At 42.8% G+C, this 18,925-nt stretch overlaps 1 protein-coding gene across 5 annotated transcripts in view; it reads right to left on the reverse strand.

Annotated features, from left to right (window-relative positions):
- Positions 1–18,925, reverse strand: part of TNFAIP8 (TNF alpha induced protein 8) — a 125,460-nt gene that overhangs the window by 66,370 nt on the left and 40,165 nt on the right. The window contains exon 1 of one of the 5 annotated variants that reach the window (XM_082621226.1): positions 13,533–13,782. The exons of 3 other annotated variants lie outside the window; for them this stretch is intronic. In XM_082621226.1, coding sequence (XP_082477352.1) covers position 13,533 — 1 coding nt within the window. In that variant the 5' untranslated portion in view covers positions 13,534–13,782. Of the gene's footprint in view, positions 1–1,493; positions 3,295–13,532; positions 13,783–18,925 lie in introns of those variants that run through there. One more of the 5 variants, XM_082621227.1, reaches the window with a different exon arrangement.

The following is an 18,925-nucleotide window of genomic DNA, read 5'->3' on the forward strand; positions in this document are numbered from 1 at the left end:
CTCAAAACTCACAGAATAGCCTTATCTAACAATGTATCTAACTCACTTCAGTTGCCTTTGGAGATACGAACACAGCTCTCCTATGCTTCCCTAGGACTTGCAATTAGGACGTTCCTGACAGATCTAAGGATCAACAGTTGTGACAGTTGCCCAGTGCAGAAGCATCATCCGTGCCCTGAGACAGGGAGATGGGAGGCAACCGGAACTTCTATCCCTAGAAACCCTGCATGATGGCCTAGTGGCCGAGGTCTCTGTCCGGATCCAGCCTTACAAAGGTGATTGGTGCTCAGGAGTATACATGGCTCTCTCTCTTTCTGGTGAGCTCAGCTCTGTAGCTGAAGCAAGGTACCGCTCAGCACCCCAACACCCCCCGGAGTGCAACTGGCATCGCTGGTGATAGAGGCACTCCAGAGCTTGGCAGCGACACTAAATAAGCTGTTAGGGATGTCTGAGCACGTCTTATGCGGTATTTCTTCTTCAGCTATCTGTAAGCAAGCACGTGACGGTGGCTTTTAGAAAACCAGATTCTGCTTCTGAGTGTGCATGCTCTCCACATTATCTAGGCATCTCAGAGCAAGGCACTATCACTTCAATCCACTGTCTCCACACCCTGGGAAGGTGGGTGGCAAGCGCAATTTCAAAGAGGTGAAGCAGCATATTCAACAGGGCCCTGAAGGGTGGGGCAGGGCTGAGAAGTGAGATCTCAGCCATGAGACCCAGGGTGATCTCCAGAACACATGCTCTCTCTCTGGCCTAGTTTCACTGACTGCTTATTACACACCCCAGGAAAAACATTTCCTCTATGGCCACCCACATCCTCATGGCTGCGTGAAAAATTGCATTTCACTTGTTTATTTCAACAGATTCTACAGTCTCTGGGTCAGAACTGGAAATGTCTGCAAAACACCTTGATCTTTATGCTTTGGCATTCCCATGTGCTCCTCAGCCCCTAGTGCCTGATCTAGTGACTGGCAGGAGCAGTGCTGTTTTCTTTCCATTTGATCCTCCCCTTTCCCCATCAGTCCTATCTGGACCCTCCTTTCTGGCCTTCTCCCAGCCACTTCAACCCTCTCAATGGCCTCCCTAAAACCAGAGAACTGAGCAGGGTCTCCTCCTTGATTCAACTTGCTTCCTTTGCCCATCTGCTCTTCTTCAAGGAGGAAGGAGTCATTGGCAAGGGAGGAAGGCACGCTAAAGGTGAATTACTCCAGGGGACTCAGTGCCTGAGACTGGTAAGGTGCTCCAGAAGCGTTTTCTGGATGTTATCACAGAGACAGCGGATGGTCAGACTCACCCTCTCTCACCCGAAAGGGCTTGTGCCATCATAGAAGCGCACAGTTCATGTCTGGACCAGGGTTGGGAAATCCCACTAGATGCCGAGCAGCGTGCATGATTTCCCTACATTCGCTCAGCCCTCACCGAAACCCTGGGAGGTGGGCACCATTATCCCCGGGTTACGGGCGAGGAAACTAAGCTCCATAAATTTAACATACCTGCTCAGTGCAATGCCAAGATGGGAACATAAGGATCTCATTCCAAATCTGTTGGCTTTTTTCTCTTCATATCATATCACGAAATTATCCTTGGTTCACCAGACAGAAAACACAAATAGGGGACTGTCTGGAAAATAAAGAGAACACCTGGCAACCCAACTTTCAAGGTTGGGCAGAGCAGTGATTTCAACAGTGGGAACGGGAGCTGCTGGGGGCCAGCCCTGGCCTCAGAGACAGGACAGGGGTGGAGGTTTCTCAAGTCCATCCTCACATTGACTGCATTTTGCAGCCTCCTCCTAGACGGGCTGCATAAAAAATAAGTGTGGGATGGCAGACTTTTCTATCACATAGTACGTGTTTGTAGGCGTTAAAGAGAAATTTTATAAAATGTTACTCAGAAGCAAGCAAACAAACAAATGAATAAATAAATAAATAATAACCGCTTGGCTGGTTAGCAGTGCAGTGGTGGCGAGAGCCAGATCTTAGGACTCTAGAAGGAGCATTTATGTCTGTCTTCCTATGATGCAGGCTCCAATCTCTCTTTACACTCGCACCACCAATGAAAGCACTAAATCAGCCTTTACAAAGCACAGAAACACCGAGCGCCTGTTGCAATAAATATGCTGGCACTTGAATGTGGTTTATTTTCTACTGAGCTGGACATAAACAGTCCTGACATTTTATAGCATTCTTCCATTGCAAACCTTCATGTGAAACTGAACACGATCCCTTGTAATAAAATACTAAACTAATTAAACTCTAAATTTGCCAAGAAAAACTCTCCAATGGTAGAGTTAATTTCTCTATAAATTTCTAGAATTTCTAGTTAATACACAACATATACTTCCCAAGCTGAATTCCTCATCCTCCTTCCATGGCCAAACCTGATCATTTCCCTCCCTCTTTTAACCTCTCTGTGGATCCCATCATCACCCCGTCAGCCAGTCATCACTGATTCCTCTCTTGGTTTGGATGGTCTCTCATTCACCAAGTTCTGCTGTCTTTCCATCTGTGCTTCCACCATTCTCATTTAGATTCTGTTAAACCCTTTGCTTTCAAGGTGGCAGAAGGTTATTTTCTTGAAAAGACAACTTTCCAGAGAAGGCCATCAAAGCAGTTCTACTCTCCATTCTCCTTTAGAGGACAGAGAGCGTTTTCATTTCGTAGTTTTACCCATGTGGCTATTTGGAAAGCTAACTTTAAAAAAACAACAACAACTTTCAGAAATGTTTCAATTTAGAGAGCCATTAGAAATGACAGCATGTCTTGAGTAAAGTTTCTCCTTGATTTTTGCCCCCAGGAAACACACACACCACTTTTAACCAGTTGCAGGGGAAGGATGATTGTGTCACCCAGTTCTGGGCCTTATCCCATTTGTACTCAGAGCCCCCCTGCTCAGGCACCCACCATCAGCACTTGTCTTCCACCCCATCCTCCTCCATCTATAGCTCAACAAATTTACCCAACGACAAGCTGACATCAAACAAGCTTCTTCCATGTGGTGACTGAGGAGCAGACACTGCCAGCAAACCACCTCTCACCTCCTGGGGAGATGTCGGAGCCCTGTTTTCCCTTCCCACTAAGCAGTCCTCTCTTACAGATGAGGAGGGGCCACTGGAGCCCAGAGTTTCCTATCCTGTAGTATATTTCTGTCTCCCCTCCTCTATCCTCTCGTCACCCAAAGTCCTTCAGGACAACGGAGAGCACATGGGCTAGTTTAATCTGAAAAACGCTCACTAATACAGCAAAGGGAGGGCTTCCCTGGTGGCGCAGTGGTTAAGAATCCGCCTGCCAATGCAGGGGACACGGGTTCGAGCCCTGGTCTGGGAAGATTCCACATGCTGCGGAGTAACTAAGCCCGTGCGCCACAACTGCTGAGCCTGAGCTCTAGAGCTCGCGAGCCACAACTACTGAGCCCGCGTGCCACAACTACTGAAGCCCGCGTGCCTAGAGCCCATGCTCCGCAATAAGAGAAGCCACCACAACGAGAAGCCCGTGTACCATAATCAAGAGTAGCCCCCGCTCACCGCAACTAGAGAAAGCCCGCACGCATCAACGAAGACCCAACGCAGCCAATAAATAAATAAATAAATTTATATGTAAGAAAAAATACAGCAAAAGGATGGGCTGAAACTCAATTCATATGCCTCCTTACCCCAAAAGAGCTTCTCTTCTGGGCTCCGTATCTCATCTTCCCATCAGCCGTTCAGACTTGAAACCTCAGTGTCATCATGGACCTCACTCTCCCCCTGCCAGCCACCAAGTTCTCACATTTCCCCACCCTTGCAGTGCCCCTCTGCCTCCCCCTTGCTCCAGCCCCAGTGCCCTATCCTACCTCAGGCCTCATCCGTTGGCCTCAACTTCCTGCATCCTTTCACTCACTTGCCCTCATGGAACATCTTCTCAAGGCACAGCTCTAGCACCAAGCCGTCACTATCTGTGCCTAGAATTGAGTTGAAAAAGGGCTTCCCCATCCTCACTTTATGACATCACTCTCCGATGAGGAATGTGCAGTGCTTCCCAGCTGCTCATGGACCAGAGTCCACTCTGGCAGCACAGGATTTAAGGCGGTCCCCAGTCCTGCCCCCATCAGGCTTAGCACTGTTCTACTTCCGGGCCCCTGCTCACCTGCTTTCCTTGGCCTCTGGGGTCCTTTCCACCATCATGAGCTACAAAACACTGCCAGCCTCCCAAGGTTCAGCTCACAGCAGGCCTGTCATGATGCCTGCAGCTACCTCCTACTCCTCTGTCTCCTAGGCAACTTCAAAGCTTCTTTACCACATTTAGCCCGTCTTGCCCCAAGGGAGAGCCATTGCTATATACATCTCATCATCCCATTACACTGTACTTCCCTAGGCAACAGGGAGGTTTCTTCATTCATTCAACAAAATTAACCTGCATTTACCTGGTACTTCCTGTATGCCAGGCACTGACTTAGGCGCTGGGCACATGGTGGGGAATAAAACACATGAACTGACATTCAATGGGAGCGAGATCTGGCAGCCAAGTAAACACATAAACAACTAAAGGACAGACTTCAAGAGGGGCGAGGATGGACAGGAACAGGGGGTTCTGATGGAGACCACTCTGGCTGAGGTGGCACCGGAGGTATATGTCAAGAGCTAGAAGAAGAGCAGGAAAAGCAGCAGGAGGAGAAGGTGCTCCAGCGTGAGACAAGACAAGCTTGGCCCACTCCAGGGAGAGGAGTGGAAAGGGGGCCAGTGTGGCTGTAGTGTTGGAAAAGCACAGGGAAAAGCAGCTGGGAGTCGGGCAAAGGCCAGAATAGGTAGGGCCACACAGGGCATGGTAAGAAGTTTATATTATATGGTGGGAATGTAAAACAGGACAAATGTCTGGAAGGCAAAGTGGCAATAAAGTTCAAAAGCTTCAAACTACACGCGTCCTTTGAACTACTTCCAAGAACACATCCAATGAAACAGAGACAAGTATGGACAGCCGCTAAGAGCAGGGGACTTGCGTGATGTTATGACAATGGTGAAGGTTATAAACAGCTCACCTGTCCAAATAGGGGACTGGTTAAGTGAATTATGGCATGTCTATACAATGGCATGTATTACAGCCTTGAAAAATGATTTTGTAGGGGGCTTCCCTGGTGGCGCAGTGGTTGGGAGTCCGCCTACCGATGCAGGGGGACACGGGTTCATGCCCCGGTCCAGGAAGATCCCACATGCCGCGGAGCAGCTGGGCCTGTGAGCCATGGCCGCTGAGCCTGCGCGTCCGGAGCCTGTGCTCCGCAACGGGAGAAGCCACAGCAGTGAGAGGCCCACACACCGCAAAAAAAAAAAAAAAAAAGATTTTGTAGAGTAATTAATAACATGAGAACTCTTCACAAAGGCTACAAAGTAATATGTGAAAGAAATCATATTAAGTACTATACAATTTTTGTAGAGAAAAACTACAGGCATACACAAAACAGCCTGGAGTAATATTCACAAAATGTTTGTTTCCGAGCGCTGAAATTAAGGAGTAACCTTTTCTTTTTCATTTTTCACTTCTCTGTCAAATTATAGTAGATAAAATACACTACACTACCATGTGATGCTTTTGCAATAAGGGGAAAAGGTTTTCAAAAACCTGTTAGTAACAAGAAGGTATAGCAGGGTAGATTTCCTCCAAATAATAAAGGCTGCTGATCGAGAGATGGCCAGGGCAATCTTCTGTCTTTTTAGGGAATCTTCAGAGCAAAACAGAAAAACAAAACAAAACAAAAAACTCCCTAGAACTTCAGGCAGGAAGTGTGTCATTCCTTTCTTGCTGATCGCTGATCCCTCTGACTCAGCACTGACTGTTAGGCCCCTCCGATCCTCGTTTTAAAGAAGTTAGAAGATAGAGGATGAAGACTTGGAAACCTCACCCAGGAGCTCCCAGCCCTGGGGCTGAAGTCTGAAATGCCAACCTGGATCTTCTAAGGAAAAAGCCTTTTACCATTCTTCTTTAGATTCATTACAACTGAGATCAACAGTCTCACTTATATTATTACAGGTTAAACATGATTACATTTGTGTCTATTTCTTTTAAATAAGATTTACTCTGCAAGCCCCAAACACTCTGTTGTGCGTAAGCTTTCTTCCCAAACAGGTTTGAAAATGTAATAAACTATTCAGACAAGTCACAACAAGTCTCAGGTATTCTGATGCCGGCTTACACAGGCCCAAGTTGAAAAACGTTCACCACAGAGGCCCATTCAGCCAGTGTGCCTCCCTGCTGGCCACTGGCTCACAAATGTGGTTTGGTTCCCATGTCCTGTTTGGCAGCCTCCTAAGCTCAGCACTTAATGGCCCCTCAAAGAGCACAGATTGGAAATGATTTGCTAGCAGAATCCCACATACTACTTTTAGTTCTTTTTTTAACAACCCTGGAAGCCACGGAGCTAAGGGAAACTTACACACGGGACTGTACACAAAAACCGAATTTTTTTTATTCTGGAAACCTTAGAAATTTTAAGACAAATTAAATCAGAATTTGAGGACACTCACAATTACAGTCCAGGGCCTCTGCCTTCCCACATTCATTCAACAATATTTATTGAGGCCTTACTCAATAGTAGCCCCTGGGGAGGTAGGATGGGGTATGAAGGAGGAAGGGAAGGAGCCAGATACTTCCAAGATACTCTAACAGCTACAGTCAGTTTGAGAACAGGTTATTAAGGATCTTATAAGCCCTATTTAAAATTTTAGACTTTATCAAAACTCTAATAAGGTGTCTTAAGCGGGGGATGACACAATCAGATGGATATTTTATAAAGACCAAGAGCAGCACAGGGAGCCAGACTGGTATGGAGGTGGGAGTAGGGGGGCATGTGGCATGTCAACTTTCCTTAAGGGAATCTAGGTAAGAGATGATGGTGGTGACCTGGTCTTAGTTGGTGGCAGTAGGCTGTGACAAGAAGTGTACAGATTCTACACCTATTTAATGGGAGAACTGATAATATTGGCAATTGATTGATGTACAGGAAGATGCCTTCCAGGCTTCTGGATAGTCAACTGGATCATCTACTGAGGGGAAAACTCAAAGAGAAAGTAAGTTCAGCTTACTTCCCATCAAATTTGAGTTGCCTGTGAGATATCCAAGTATTGATAAACACTTTACAACTGGACAGACAAGGCTAGGTTAGGCTTGAAATATAACTTTGGAAGTCATTACCATGTAGAGACTCTGAAGACCTAGGAATGGAAGGGATCATGAAGGGAAAGAGTGGAATAAGAAGGGCAGAGAACCCAGACAAAGCCCTAAGAAATACTGACATTTAAGGGATGGACAAAGAAGAGGAAGGAGCCTGCAGAGGAGACTGAGAAGGGACAGAGAGAGAAAAGCAAGAAACCAGGAGGGTGGATTGTCAAGGAAAAGACTGCATATAGAAACCAGGAGCAGTAGGGATTTGTGCTGAGCCGTCAAGAAGGAACTGAACGGTGGCCATGCACCCACCATTTAAATGCCAGATGCTGCTTGACTTCTTCCCCACCCCTTGATATTTCTGGAGTCGTCTGTGAGCAGGCAGGGCCCAAATGGGAGGCAGCAGAAGAGAGAAGGTTCTGAGATAAACCTGGCAGGAGATCCTGGCCATAAGCCCGCATGGTCTGCTCAGGGGCTGGAAGAGGGGCCAAGGGTCACGGAAGTGACAAAACACAAGGTTACACAAGTGGCATTCTGTTGTTCAGTCAAAAGTATTTACTGGTCATCTACTGTGTATGGGCACTGCTTACAGTGCTGGGGACAGAGCAGTGACAAAAGTTCTAGTGAAACAGCCAGAAAAACAGGATGTCAAGCAGAGATAAATGCTGTGGAAGGAAAAAATAAACTAGAAGAAAGGGAGAGGGTGATTGGGAGAGAGGTGCATTTTGGATGGCGTGGTATCTGAAGAGTGAGGGAGAGAGCCAAGGAACGACCTAAAAGGAAGGGCCTTCCAGGCAGAGGGAAGGGTAGGTGCAAAGGTTCTGAGGTAGGAACAAGCTTGGAAGAGCTTGAGGAGCCAGCAAGGCAATGTGGTCCAAGAGGAGTGTAGGAAGCAGGGGTGGTAAGAGATGAGGTAGGAGAGTTAGGCCGAGGCCAGGTCAAGGGAGCCCTCTAGCTCAGGGTAAGGAGGGTGGACTTTATTGATTGTGATGGGAAGGCACGGGGGGGTGGGTTAGAGCAAGGGAGTGACACGGTCTGATGGGTTTTCTAAGAGCACTCTGACTACATGAAAAGTGGCTGAAGGGGGAGGCAAGAGCACAGGGGGCGTTAGGAGGCTACCGAGGCCACTGGGATGAGAAACGGTGGTAGCAGGAGAAGTGGTGAGATGTGGGATATGCTTTGGAAGAGAAACGAACAGGACTGGCTGTTGGACTAGCTGTGAAATGATGAGGGGTCAAGATGCCGCCGAAGGTTTTCGCCTGAGAGCTCTGTATACAAATGTGTTGACAGAGAAGTACAAACCCAGGAGAGGAGCAGGTTTGGGTGAGGGGAGAAGGGTGGCGGTGGAACCAAGAAGTCTATTCCTAGAGGAAATTTAAAAGAGACAACAGAATCACCACGTCTGGAGTTCGGAGAAGATGTGTGGCATACATTAACTTGGGAGTCATTAGCTAGAATTTGGTATTTATTCTGTGGGACTAGATGAAATCACCTGGATTCTCAATCCTGGCTGCACGTTAGTATAGCCAGGTAACAGAAACAAAAACAAACAAGCAAAACAAAATGTGGAGAAAAAGGAACCCTCCTACACTGTTGGTGGGAATGTAAATTGGTACAGCTACTATGGAGAACAGTATGGAGTTTTCTTAAAAAATTAAAAAGAGAGCTACCATATGATTCAGTAATCCCATTCCTGAGCATATATCTGGAGAAAATTGTAATTCAAAAAGATACATGCACCCCAATGTTCACAGCAGCTCTATTTACAACAGCCAAGACATGAAAGCAACTTAAGGGTCCATCGACAGATGAATGGATAAAGAAAATGTGGTACAGATAGACAATAGAATATTGCTCAGCCATAAAAAAGAATGAAATAATGAAAGAATGAAATAATTCCATTTGTAGCAACATGGATGGACCTAGAGATTATCGTACTAAATGAAGTAAGTCAAAGACAAATGTCATATGATATTGCTTATGTGTGGAATATAAAAAAAAATGATACAAAGAATTTATTTACAAAGCACAAATAGACACACAGATATAGAAAACAAATGCATGGTTACCAAAGGGGAAAGGGGAGAGGGATAAATTAGGAGTTTGGGATTAAAATATACATACTACTATCATCTATAAAATAGATAAACAACAAGGGCCTATTGTATAGCACAGGGAGCTATACTCAATATATTGTAATAACCTATAATCACTTTGCTGTACACCAGAAACCAACACAGCACTGTAAATCAACTACATTTCAATAAAAAAATTTTTTTTAATTTAAAAACTGATGCCCACGAGTCTTCCCCAGAGATTCTGAATTAATTAGACTTGAGTGAGACCTGGCTTCTCTCTCAATTTGTTACCCAAGTCAAGTAAAGAAACACTGCCCAGAGTGTATGGAGATGGCAGAGGCCCTGGGAAGGAGGAATTAAGGAGGTAGAAGAAAAGGTGGGTGTGATGCCCTGGAAGCCAAGTCAAGAAAGTGTTTCAAGAGGAGGGAGGGATGAACGATGCTGAATCTTGCTGAGGCTCAGGGCAGTGAGGATGGAGAAGTGGCCACGGGGTTCATTAAAATAGAGGCCTCTGGTGACCTTGACAGGAACGGCTTTGGAAGAGGGGACGGGTGAGGAAGGCAGTGAGAAGGGGAGATCACATGCAGAGAAACCTCCTTGGGAAAGTTCCACCGGACCTAAGAGCAGAGAAGCAAGGTGAGAGCTGGAAGGCTACTTTGGATTTAGGAAGTTTCTTTTATTTGTTTTTGTTTTATTTTTTCTCTCTGAGTCTCAATGTGCTGACATTTTTTGCACAAGTGCATTCTTCTCTGCATCATTTGCTTTTTAAGGTGAGTGACAAAAAGACATATTCTGATGTTGATGAGGATGTTCCCACACGGAGAAAGAAAAGGATGTTATAGAAGAGGGGGTATAGTTGCAGTGGGACTTGCAGAAGTTGGAGAGGAAAAGCCATTAAGGGTCCTAAACTAATGAAACTGTAATTCCCCTTCAAATGCCAGGTGTCTTCATTTTTCATGGCTCAGGGGAGGTAATATGCCCTAAAAATCACAGAATGGCTAGACAGGAATGGAACATAAAGATCATCTTGTCCAGTGTCCACTATTAGTCCACTGCCAAATCCCCTGTGTCCTTTCCCATTCGTGGTCTTCCTGACAACCTCCACTGAAAGGGAATTCTACGCCTCTTCACTCCATCCACCCTACTCCTCACAACTCCTCACAACTCTATGGTTTATGATCTCTTTGGATACTCCTTGAGCTGAGCCAGAATCTATTTTCCTGTATTTCAATCCACTGGCTCTGGTTCCATACCTTCCAGATACAAAGAACATGTCTAATCCCTCTTCTATGTCTTTCAAACATTGGGAAACAATTACCTCTTTCTCCACCCTTATTAATCCCATATGCCCCAAACCAAATCTGTTCTTTTTACATGTGCTGAAAAATAGGTCCCCATTCTAGAAACTATCTAGGCAGGGGCTACCAATCAACCCAGCTGTTCTTTAATATGATGAAGGTATAGACAAGCATATTGCAGTAAAAGTTACACCCAGAGATATACAGATTACGCACAATAACCCTCATTTCCAAGAAACCAGAATGTCTCTGGGTGATTTCTACTTCTAGGTTTGGGCTTGATCCATTTAATCCTTAAGCACTAATTTAATTCTTCTCCTCTCCATCCTGTCCCCCAATCCCAGTAGAGAAGAGCTCCCACCCTCCCCCAACACACACACACACACACATACACCCCACATATGCACACTGAAAGTCTCAGCAGAATACTGACCATTTACTATGAAGCACACCTGTTATTAAGCACACCTTGTGATGGTTCTAATGGCAGTCAAGTTTTCAGTAAGTTCTACATCATAAATTTGGATTAATTTTCTGCAAACTTCATTCAACAAAACTCCAAAGTCAAAAGAGAAAACTAAATGTTTATATACCCAAAGAGAAATTTTTAAAATGCAATTATAAATTAATTTAAAAGCACAGCTACAAAAAAACAGGCTTAGATTAAAATTAAAGTAACCCTTGGATTAAGGAGTCATTGCTAAAACTCAGTGAAAACTGGGATACGTTGTCCCAACAGAGAAGTTTGGAGTATTCATGCCAAATATTACATGAGCTGTTATTCTTCTAGTCTTAATTTAAAACATTCCAACCACTAGGTGTAAAAGGGACCCAGCACAAAAGAGTATTGGTATAGTGCCTCAAATCACACTAAACTAGAGTAAAACAATTTTAAAGCCATTATTGTAATTAATGCAAAATGCTCATAGTAGGCCCTGAAATATTTACTGAATGAATAAACTGCATTACATTGGAGTCAAAGGGTACACCCCACCCAAAAAGGAAAAAACTGAAAAACTATTATAGATATAACCCCAGATTCATATACATGAATTTAATTCTAGTACAAAAGGTTGATGTAGAGCATTAAAAGTACTGCTTAAAATCTCTTGAAATCTCTTTAAAGGAAAATTTTTTTTTGAAAAATTGGTAATCAACCACTTGCATAAGGATCAATGAATTCAGAACAACTTCAAGAGCTTTAGCTATCTACTTTCATAGGTTTTTGGAAACACAAACAGTTTTGAGTATATTCAATAGGTTATGTTTATATCTAACATTAAATTTCACCACATCAATGAAATTTGACAAGTGTACCCAGGAAAAGACAACTTGTTTATGGCAAATATCTTTTATGTGTGTTACACTCTGGAAAACTGGGTGTGTGCAGAGGGAGATAAAGTTCATTAAATTAATTACACAATATAATAAATGTAGGTTAAAGAACTGGCTATAAAAGTACTCCTGAATGTCTCAAAATTAAAGAAAACTATACTGCAGTTAAATTAAAAATGGCTTTCCTAGCCTCCTCTTACCCAATCAAAAGAAGAGAAAGAACGCTCTACAGCACATAAAATCATATTTCTTATAGGCCATATATAATCACTTTCAAATGGTTCACTCCCTAATTTTAGAAAACTTTGTTTAAAAAAACAAGCAACTCAAAAGCTTATTTAGGGACTCCCCTGGTGGCACAGTGGTTAAGAATCCACCTGCCAACGCAGGGGACACGGGTTTGAGCCCTGGTCCAGGAAGATCCCACATGCTGTGGAGGAACTAAGCCCGTGCGCCACAGCTACAGAGCCTGCACTCTAGAGCTCGCGAGCCCCAACTACTGAGCCCAAATGCCACAACTGCTGAAGCCCGTGTGCCTAGAGCCCGTGCTCCACAACAAGAGAAGCCACTGCAGTGAGAAGCTCGCACACTGCAATGAAGAGTAGCCCCTGCTCATCGCAACTAGAGAAAGCCCGTGCTCATCAACGAAGACCCAAAGCAGCCAAAAACAAATAAATAAATTTATTATTTTTTTTAAAAAGCTTATTTAAAAATTACTTATTTTGGCTAATTTACATAGGTTAAATTCCAAGCCATTCCAGTGCAATAAACTTATGGAACCACAGGAAGACAGTCTGTCTAAAAAATCAGAACCAGGAGATGCACCAGCTACAAGGACAGACCAGGACCACATTATCAGACCCCTGTGATGGCAGACACAGAAGACTCAAGAGGTAGAGGCATTTACTAAGGCACTTCCCTCCCCTCAACTTGCTGGGAGGCCAAAAATGTAAATTTCTATGTGCTATGCTTTCCTCACAATGGGCATATACATTGCTCTGGCACATCTCATTTCTTAGGCCTGTTTATTCTAGAGCATTGTCTCCCGACCTCAGTACTATTGACATTTAGAGCCCAGGGATTATTTGTTATGGTGGAGCTGTCCTGTGAATTGCTCCACCACTGGTTGTTCAGCTGCATCTCCAATTTCTACCCAGTAGATGCCAGTAGGACACCCCTCCCCTAGTTGTGACAACCAAAAGAGTCTCCAGACATTGCTAAATGTCCCCTGGAGGTTGGGGGCAAATTTGCTCCTGGTTGAGAGCCACTGTTCTAAAGCACTGGTTCTTGGCTACACACTGGAAGGACTTGAGGACTTTTGAAAAATACTGATTCCAAGTCTCACCCTATCCTACCCTCCCCTACCTCCCAAGATTTTGATTTAATTCATTTGGGCTAGGTGCTGGGTATCTGAATTTTTGAAAGCCAGGAGATTCTAAAATATGCAGCCAAGTGTGAGAATCTCTGCCCTGGAGTGTATCAATGATATCAAGGAAGTCCCTGAATCAATTTAAGGCAACACAAAAATGCATTATATTCCTCCAAATTAGAGTATTCTTATCTTGGTATTAGAATCTACATAATTACAGTAAACCAAAAAAAGGTAGAGGAAATGGAAAAAGGTTAACTGTAACTCTGATCTGCCAACTTCTTTTTCCTTTTGATTGGACAGGAACTAGAGCATAAACACTTACTTGAATCTTAACGCTGTATCTGCCAATACTCCGCAGTTGGGGTGATTTAGAAACCAAGCTTCACAGATAGGAAAAACAGAACTATGTCCTCACAGGATGACAACGCCAGCTGTACGATGAAGAAACTTTGGAGCTGCCATCTCTTTAATGAGCACCAGTAAACCGGCCTTGGAGAAACGCTGAGTTCATTAAAAATAATAAACAAGCAAACAAACCATCTGTGGGCCGGAAAGACACTCAGAGAACCCACAGGGGAACTGAAATCAAGCCCTTTCTCCGGGGGCTCATCTTTGCAGTAGATGACATTACCAGGGACCTATCTGGAGCTGACAGCAAAGTTTGAATCCTGTGCAAAAGCTCCAAGGCCATGAACAGCCCAAATTCTTCCCTCCTCTCCTTACACCTCTGTGTCCTCTGCCAGCCTCAGTATGTTCAACAACACTGGGCTTAGTTCCAATTTTTGCAGAGAATGGCATGGCACTGCCCTGGAGGGCACTGTTCCCCTAACTGCCTGGTCTCTGGCTGTGGCTTTCCCGTCAACCATGTGCCAACCTACTGGCTGTGCTAACAGATTGACTGCTGTTCTTTAATTTGGAAAAAAGCAAGTAGACATATGCATACAACCATGATAGTGATTCTTCTCCCAGTTCAGGAAGGACACTAACCAGCAATTTGTATACTGAGTGTTAACAATGTGTACAGTTGTAAAGAAGATGCCAGTACTATCCCCATTTGGTAGATAAGGTTATTGAGGCTTATGCAGTTTAAGAAACTTATCCAAGGTAAAGCCAGGACTTGGACCCATTTCTCTCTGGCACCAAAGTCCATGGTCTTAACCACCACAAAATGCTGCCTCCCTTGGTTCTCCAAAAAGAATCCAAATCAATCACTTGAACACCACCCATTATAAATGTTTGAAGTTCTCAATGATTTGGGTTAGAAATGCTAGGTTAGGAGAAAGTTTCCCAGATATAGAGAGGATGTGTGATATCTAGTTTCATCCCAGAGTCCATCAACAAGACCACAGGACACTGTGTATGTCTTTGAACTTGCCCAAAATTAATCCTGGAGTTCAGCTTTGACGCCTCCCAATCACCATGCTTTACTGATTCTTCTTTCAAGTCTCTCTCTATTGTCCTTGCTTAGATTCTCTCATTTCTCACTCTTGGATTTGCAAGTGCCTCTGGCTCAAAACAGCTCACATAACTGCAACCCATCTTGCACACAGATGTCAAATCTTCTTTCAGTTCTGCTTTCAAGTTGTCCCTCTTCTGCTAAAAAATCTGCAAGAGTTCCCTCTTTGTGATGCCCCCAACTCTTCTGCACACCTCTGAAGGCTCCTGCCATCCAGAATTCTCCTCACTATTTCCCACTACACAACCTTAAAACTCTAGTCGGACCAACTTCCACTACCTCCCCCAAACACTCTCTGCTCACACTAACCTCTGTGACCTGGATCTGAGAGTCCCCTTCTCCATGTCTGAATCAAGACCCATGTTGCTCACTTTGAATCCTTTATTGTATTCATTTATTCATAGATAGTTAGATAGATAGATAGATAGATAGATAGACAGATAGATGTTAAAAATTGTCTAAGGCAAAACTACCCTACTGAGACACTCTCATCTTTGAATCTGGGGTGTTCCCCTTCCTCCCCCCAAATTTATTAAGCAGTGCCAAGCATTGTTTTTGGTGCTAGAGATAGATCAGTGAGTCTAAGAGATAAAGTTCCCTGTACTCCTGGCATGTTCCTTCTCCAGATTTCCTGGGACTTTTATGGCCAAATCCACCTCTCCCAAAGATGCCAGGACCATACACATTAATGTTCAAATGAGTTTAGTAAATGCTCTGTGCTATATCTAGCACCCCTCTTGAGGAATGAAAATGAGAAGTCCTGCGGAACAGAGCACCACTTATTTGTCAAAGAAACCTGCTTGTGTTCATGAGAGAGAAAAAGGGAAAAAAATTGTATAGGACAAATCTCCTGAGAAAAACTGTTTTACCACTAGTTTGTAAGTTCCCAAAGTACATGGACTATTGCTATGAGTATTAATTCAGTCCACAGCTGTTACTAAATGGTTACTATGAGACAGATCCTGCCCCACTTGCTGGAGAATCATGGGTGAACAAAACAAACACAGGCCATTCATAACCTCTATGCTACCATTGCCACTACAGTATTGTAGGCTAATTGCATTTGAACAAATTATTCAACAGTGTGGAGTAGTTATTATTATTCTACAGTGTGGAAGATTTAACCTGATTTTGCCCTTAACTCCAACCTAATACACAAATACCTAGCACATAGTAAGCACTCAAGTATTTGTTGAATAAATGAATCAGCCAATGTCATAAAAGTTAGCACTCAGTTTACAAACTAAGCTAGATGCATGAAAATGTTTCATGTGCTTTAGCTTTGTCTCCCCAGAGTATGAACTTCTTAAGCACAAGGATCACGTTCTGTTTATCTGTACCAACTAAAACCACCCCATCTTAGGGCTGCGTCGTAATATACAATCTCAGAATTTAAAAGAAGCATACATGTCTCTGTAGATGACATGATCTTATATACAGAAGATCCTAAAGATTCCACCTAAAGACTGTTAGAACTAATAAACTCAGTAAGGTTGCAGGATACATAGTCAATACGCAAAAATCAGTTACATTTCCAAACACTAATCATGAACTATACAAAATAGAAATTAAGAAAATGTTTATAGTATCATCAAAAAATAAAATACTTAGGAATAAACTTAACCAAAGAGGTGAGAGAACTCTACACTAAAAACTATAAGTCACTGATGAAAGAAACTGAAGAAGATGCAAATAAATGGCAAGATATCCTGCACTCATAGAATGGAAGAATTAAAATTGTTTAAATTTCCATATTACCCAAAGCCATCTATAAATTCAATGCAATCCCTATACAGATTGCAGGGGCATTTTTTACAGAAACAGGAAAAAAACAATCCTAAAATTCATATGCAACCACAAAAAAACCCAAACTGCCAAAGCAGTCCTGAGAAAGAAGACGAAGCTGGAGGCATCATACTTCCTGGTTTCAAAATATATTACAAAGCTGTAGTAATCAAAACAGTATGATAGTGGCATAAAAACAGACACATAGATCAATGGAACAGAATAGACAGCCCAGAAATAAACCCATGCATATATAGTCAACTAATATTTGACAAGACAGCCAAGAATATTCAATGGGGAAAAGACAGTCTCTTCAATAAACGGTGCTGGAAACTGGATAGTCACATGCAAAAGAATGAAACTGGACCCCTATCTGACACCACTCACAGAATGGATTAAATGTAAGATTTAAAACTAAACACAGAGTAAAAGCTCCTTAACATTGGCCGTAGCAATGATCTCATGGGTATGACACCAAAAGCGCAAGCAAGGAAAGCAAAGATAAACAAGTGCGACTACATCAAACTAAAAAGCTTCTGCACGGCAATAGAAACGATCAACAAAAATGAAAAGGCAATCTATGGAATGGAAGAAAATATTTGCAAACCACATATCTGATAAGTTTTGTTGATATTTGCAAATCACATATCTGATAAGTTTTGTTGATATCCATATATATATATGGAACTCATATAACTTAATAAAAACAATAATCTGACTTTTTTAGTGGGGGGCACACTGCATGGCATGTGGGATTTTAGTTCCCCAACTACTTCCCCCTGAAGTGGAAGCGCAGAATCTTAACCACTGGACCCCAAGGGAAGTCCCAATAATCTGATTTTTAAATGGGAAAAAGGAATTGAATAAACATTTTTCCAAAGAAGATATTTAAATAGCCAACAGGTACATGAAAAAAGTACTCAATATCACTAATCATCAGGAAATTGCAAATCAAAACCACAATAAGAGATCACCTCACACCTGTCAGAATGGCTATCATCAGAAAGACAAGATACTGCTGACAGGATATGGAGAAAAGGGAAGGCCTGTGCACTGCTGGTGGGAATGTAAATTGGTGCAGCCACTGTAGAAAACGGTATGAAGGTCCCTCAAAAAATGAAAATCAGAACTACTATATGATCAAGCAATTCCACTTCTGGGTTATATCAAAAGAAATAAAATTATCTCAGAGAGGTATCTGCACCCCCATGTTCACTGCAGCATTATCTACAATAGTCAAGACATGGAAACAATCTAAGTGTCCATCAATGCATGATGGGTAAAGAAAATGATTCAGCCATAAAAAAGAAAATCCTGCCATTTGCAACAATTGGAATGAAACTCAAGGGCATTAAGCTAATGAAATAAGTCAGACAGGGAAAGACAAATACTGTATGATGTCACTTATGCATAGAATCCAAAAACCCCCAAACTCAGAAACAGAGAGTGGTTGCCAGAGGGGAGGGGGTGGAGGAGGGAATAGGTGAAGGTAATCAAAGGGTATAAATCTCCAATTATAAGATGAATAAATCATGGAGATATACAGCATGGTGACTAAATTTAACAATACTGTATTGTATATTCGAGAGAGCGGATCTTAAAAGTTCTCACCACAGGAAAAAAATTATAACTATATGAAGTGATAGATGCATTAACCAAGTTTATTGTGGCAAACATTTTGAAATATATACATATATAAAATCGGTACGTTGAATACCTTAAGCTCACACAATGTTAGATACCATATATACCTCAATAAAACTAGGAAAAAAAGAAAAGAAGCATACATTGTCTGTACTTTAATGAAGTTATTAAAGGTGCTGAGAATTCTATTAATCAATCACAGGTTAATAAGGCAGCTCCCATATTCTAGAGTGTATTAAACTTCAGCAAGTGCTGTACCCTCCCCTGTTGTAGGGCACCTGTAGAATAAAACAAAATGGTAAAACCTGTGCCTACTATGGGATCCTTCAGGAAGCCTCAGCACCCTGGCAGGTCTGGCAATAGTGGTCTCCCCGCTCCCCTCTCTCTTTCCACCCGCACCCTGGCCCCGACAGAAGCTGCTCCAAGCCTTGCGCCTTTTATAAACTGAGCGCTCCCAGCCAGACTTCCAATTGTCTTTAACGTTTCCGGAAAAATCCTTTGAGACTGGCTGATTTCAAAAAGTGGACTTTTAAAAGAAGTAGAAAATAATTTTCTTTGGAACTTTTAAGTAGCTTTGAAATCAAATATAAATTATTGGCCTTGAACTAACTATCTATGACAAAAATGACAAATACAAAGCTCTCCACTCTTATCCAATTGTTCTGGAAAGTTCCCAGAGTACTGTCAACCATTTTTACTTTATATAATATCCTTTCAATATATTTAACCCCTTTTAATATTGAAGCCAAAATAAAGATTATAATTACAATCAAAACAAGTATTTGTCCTGGTTTTTATTGAATAGCCTTTTTTCCAAGTACAGATTGTCC

This window comes from Mesoplodon mirus (assembly GCF_964341445.2).
Source record: "Mesoplodon mirus genome assembly, chromosome: 5".
Lineage (NCBI taxonomy): Eukaryota > Metazoa > Chordata > Mammalia > Artiodactyla > Ziphiidae > Mesoplodon > Mesoplodon mirus.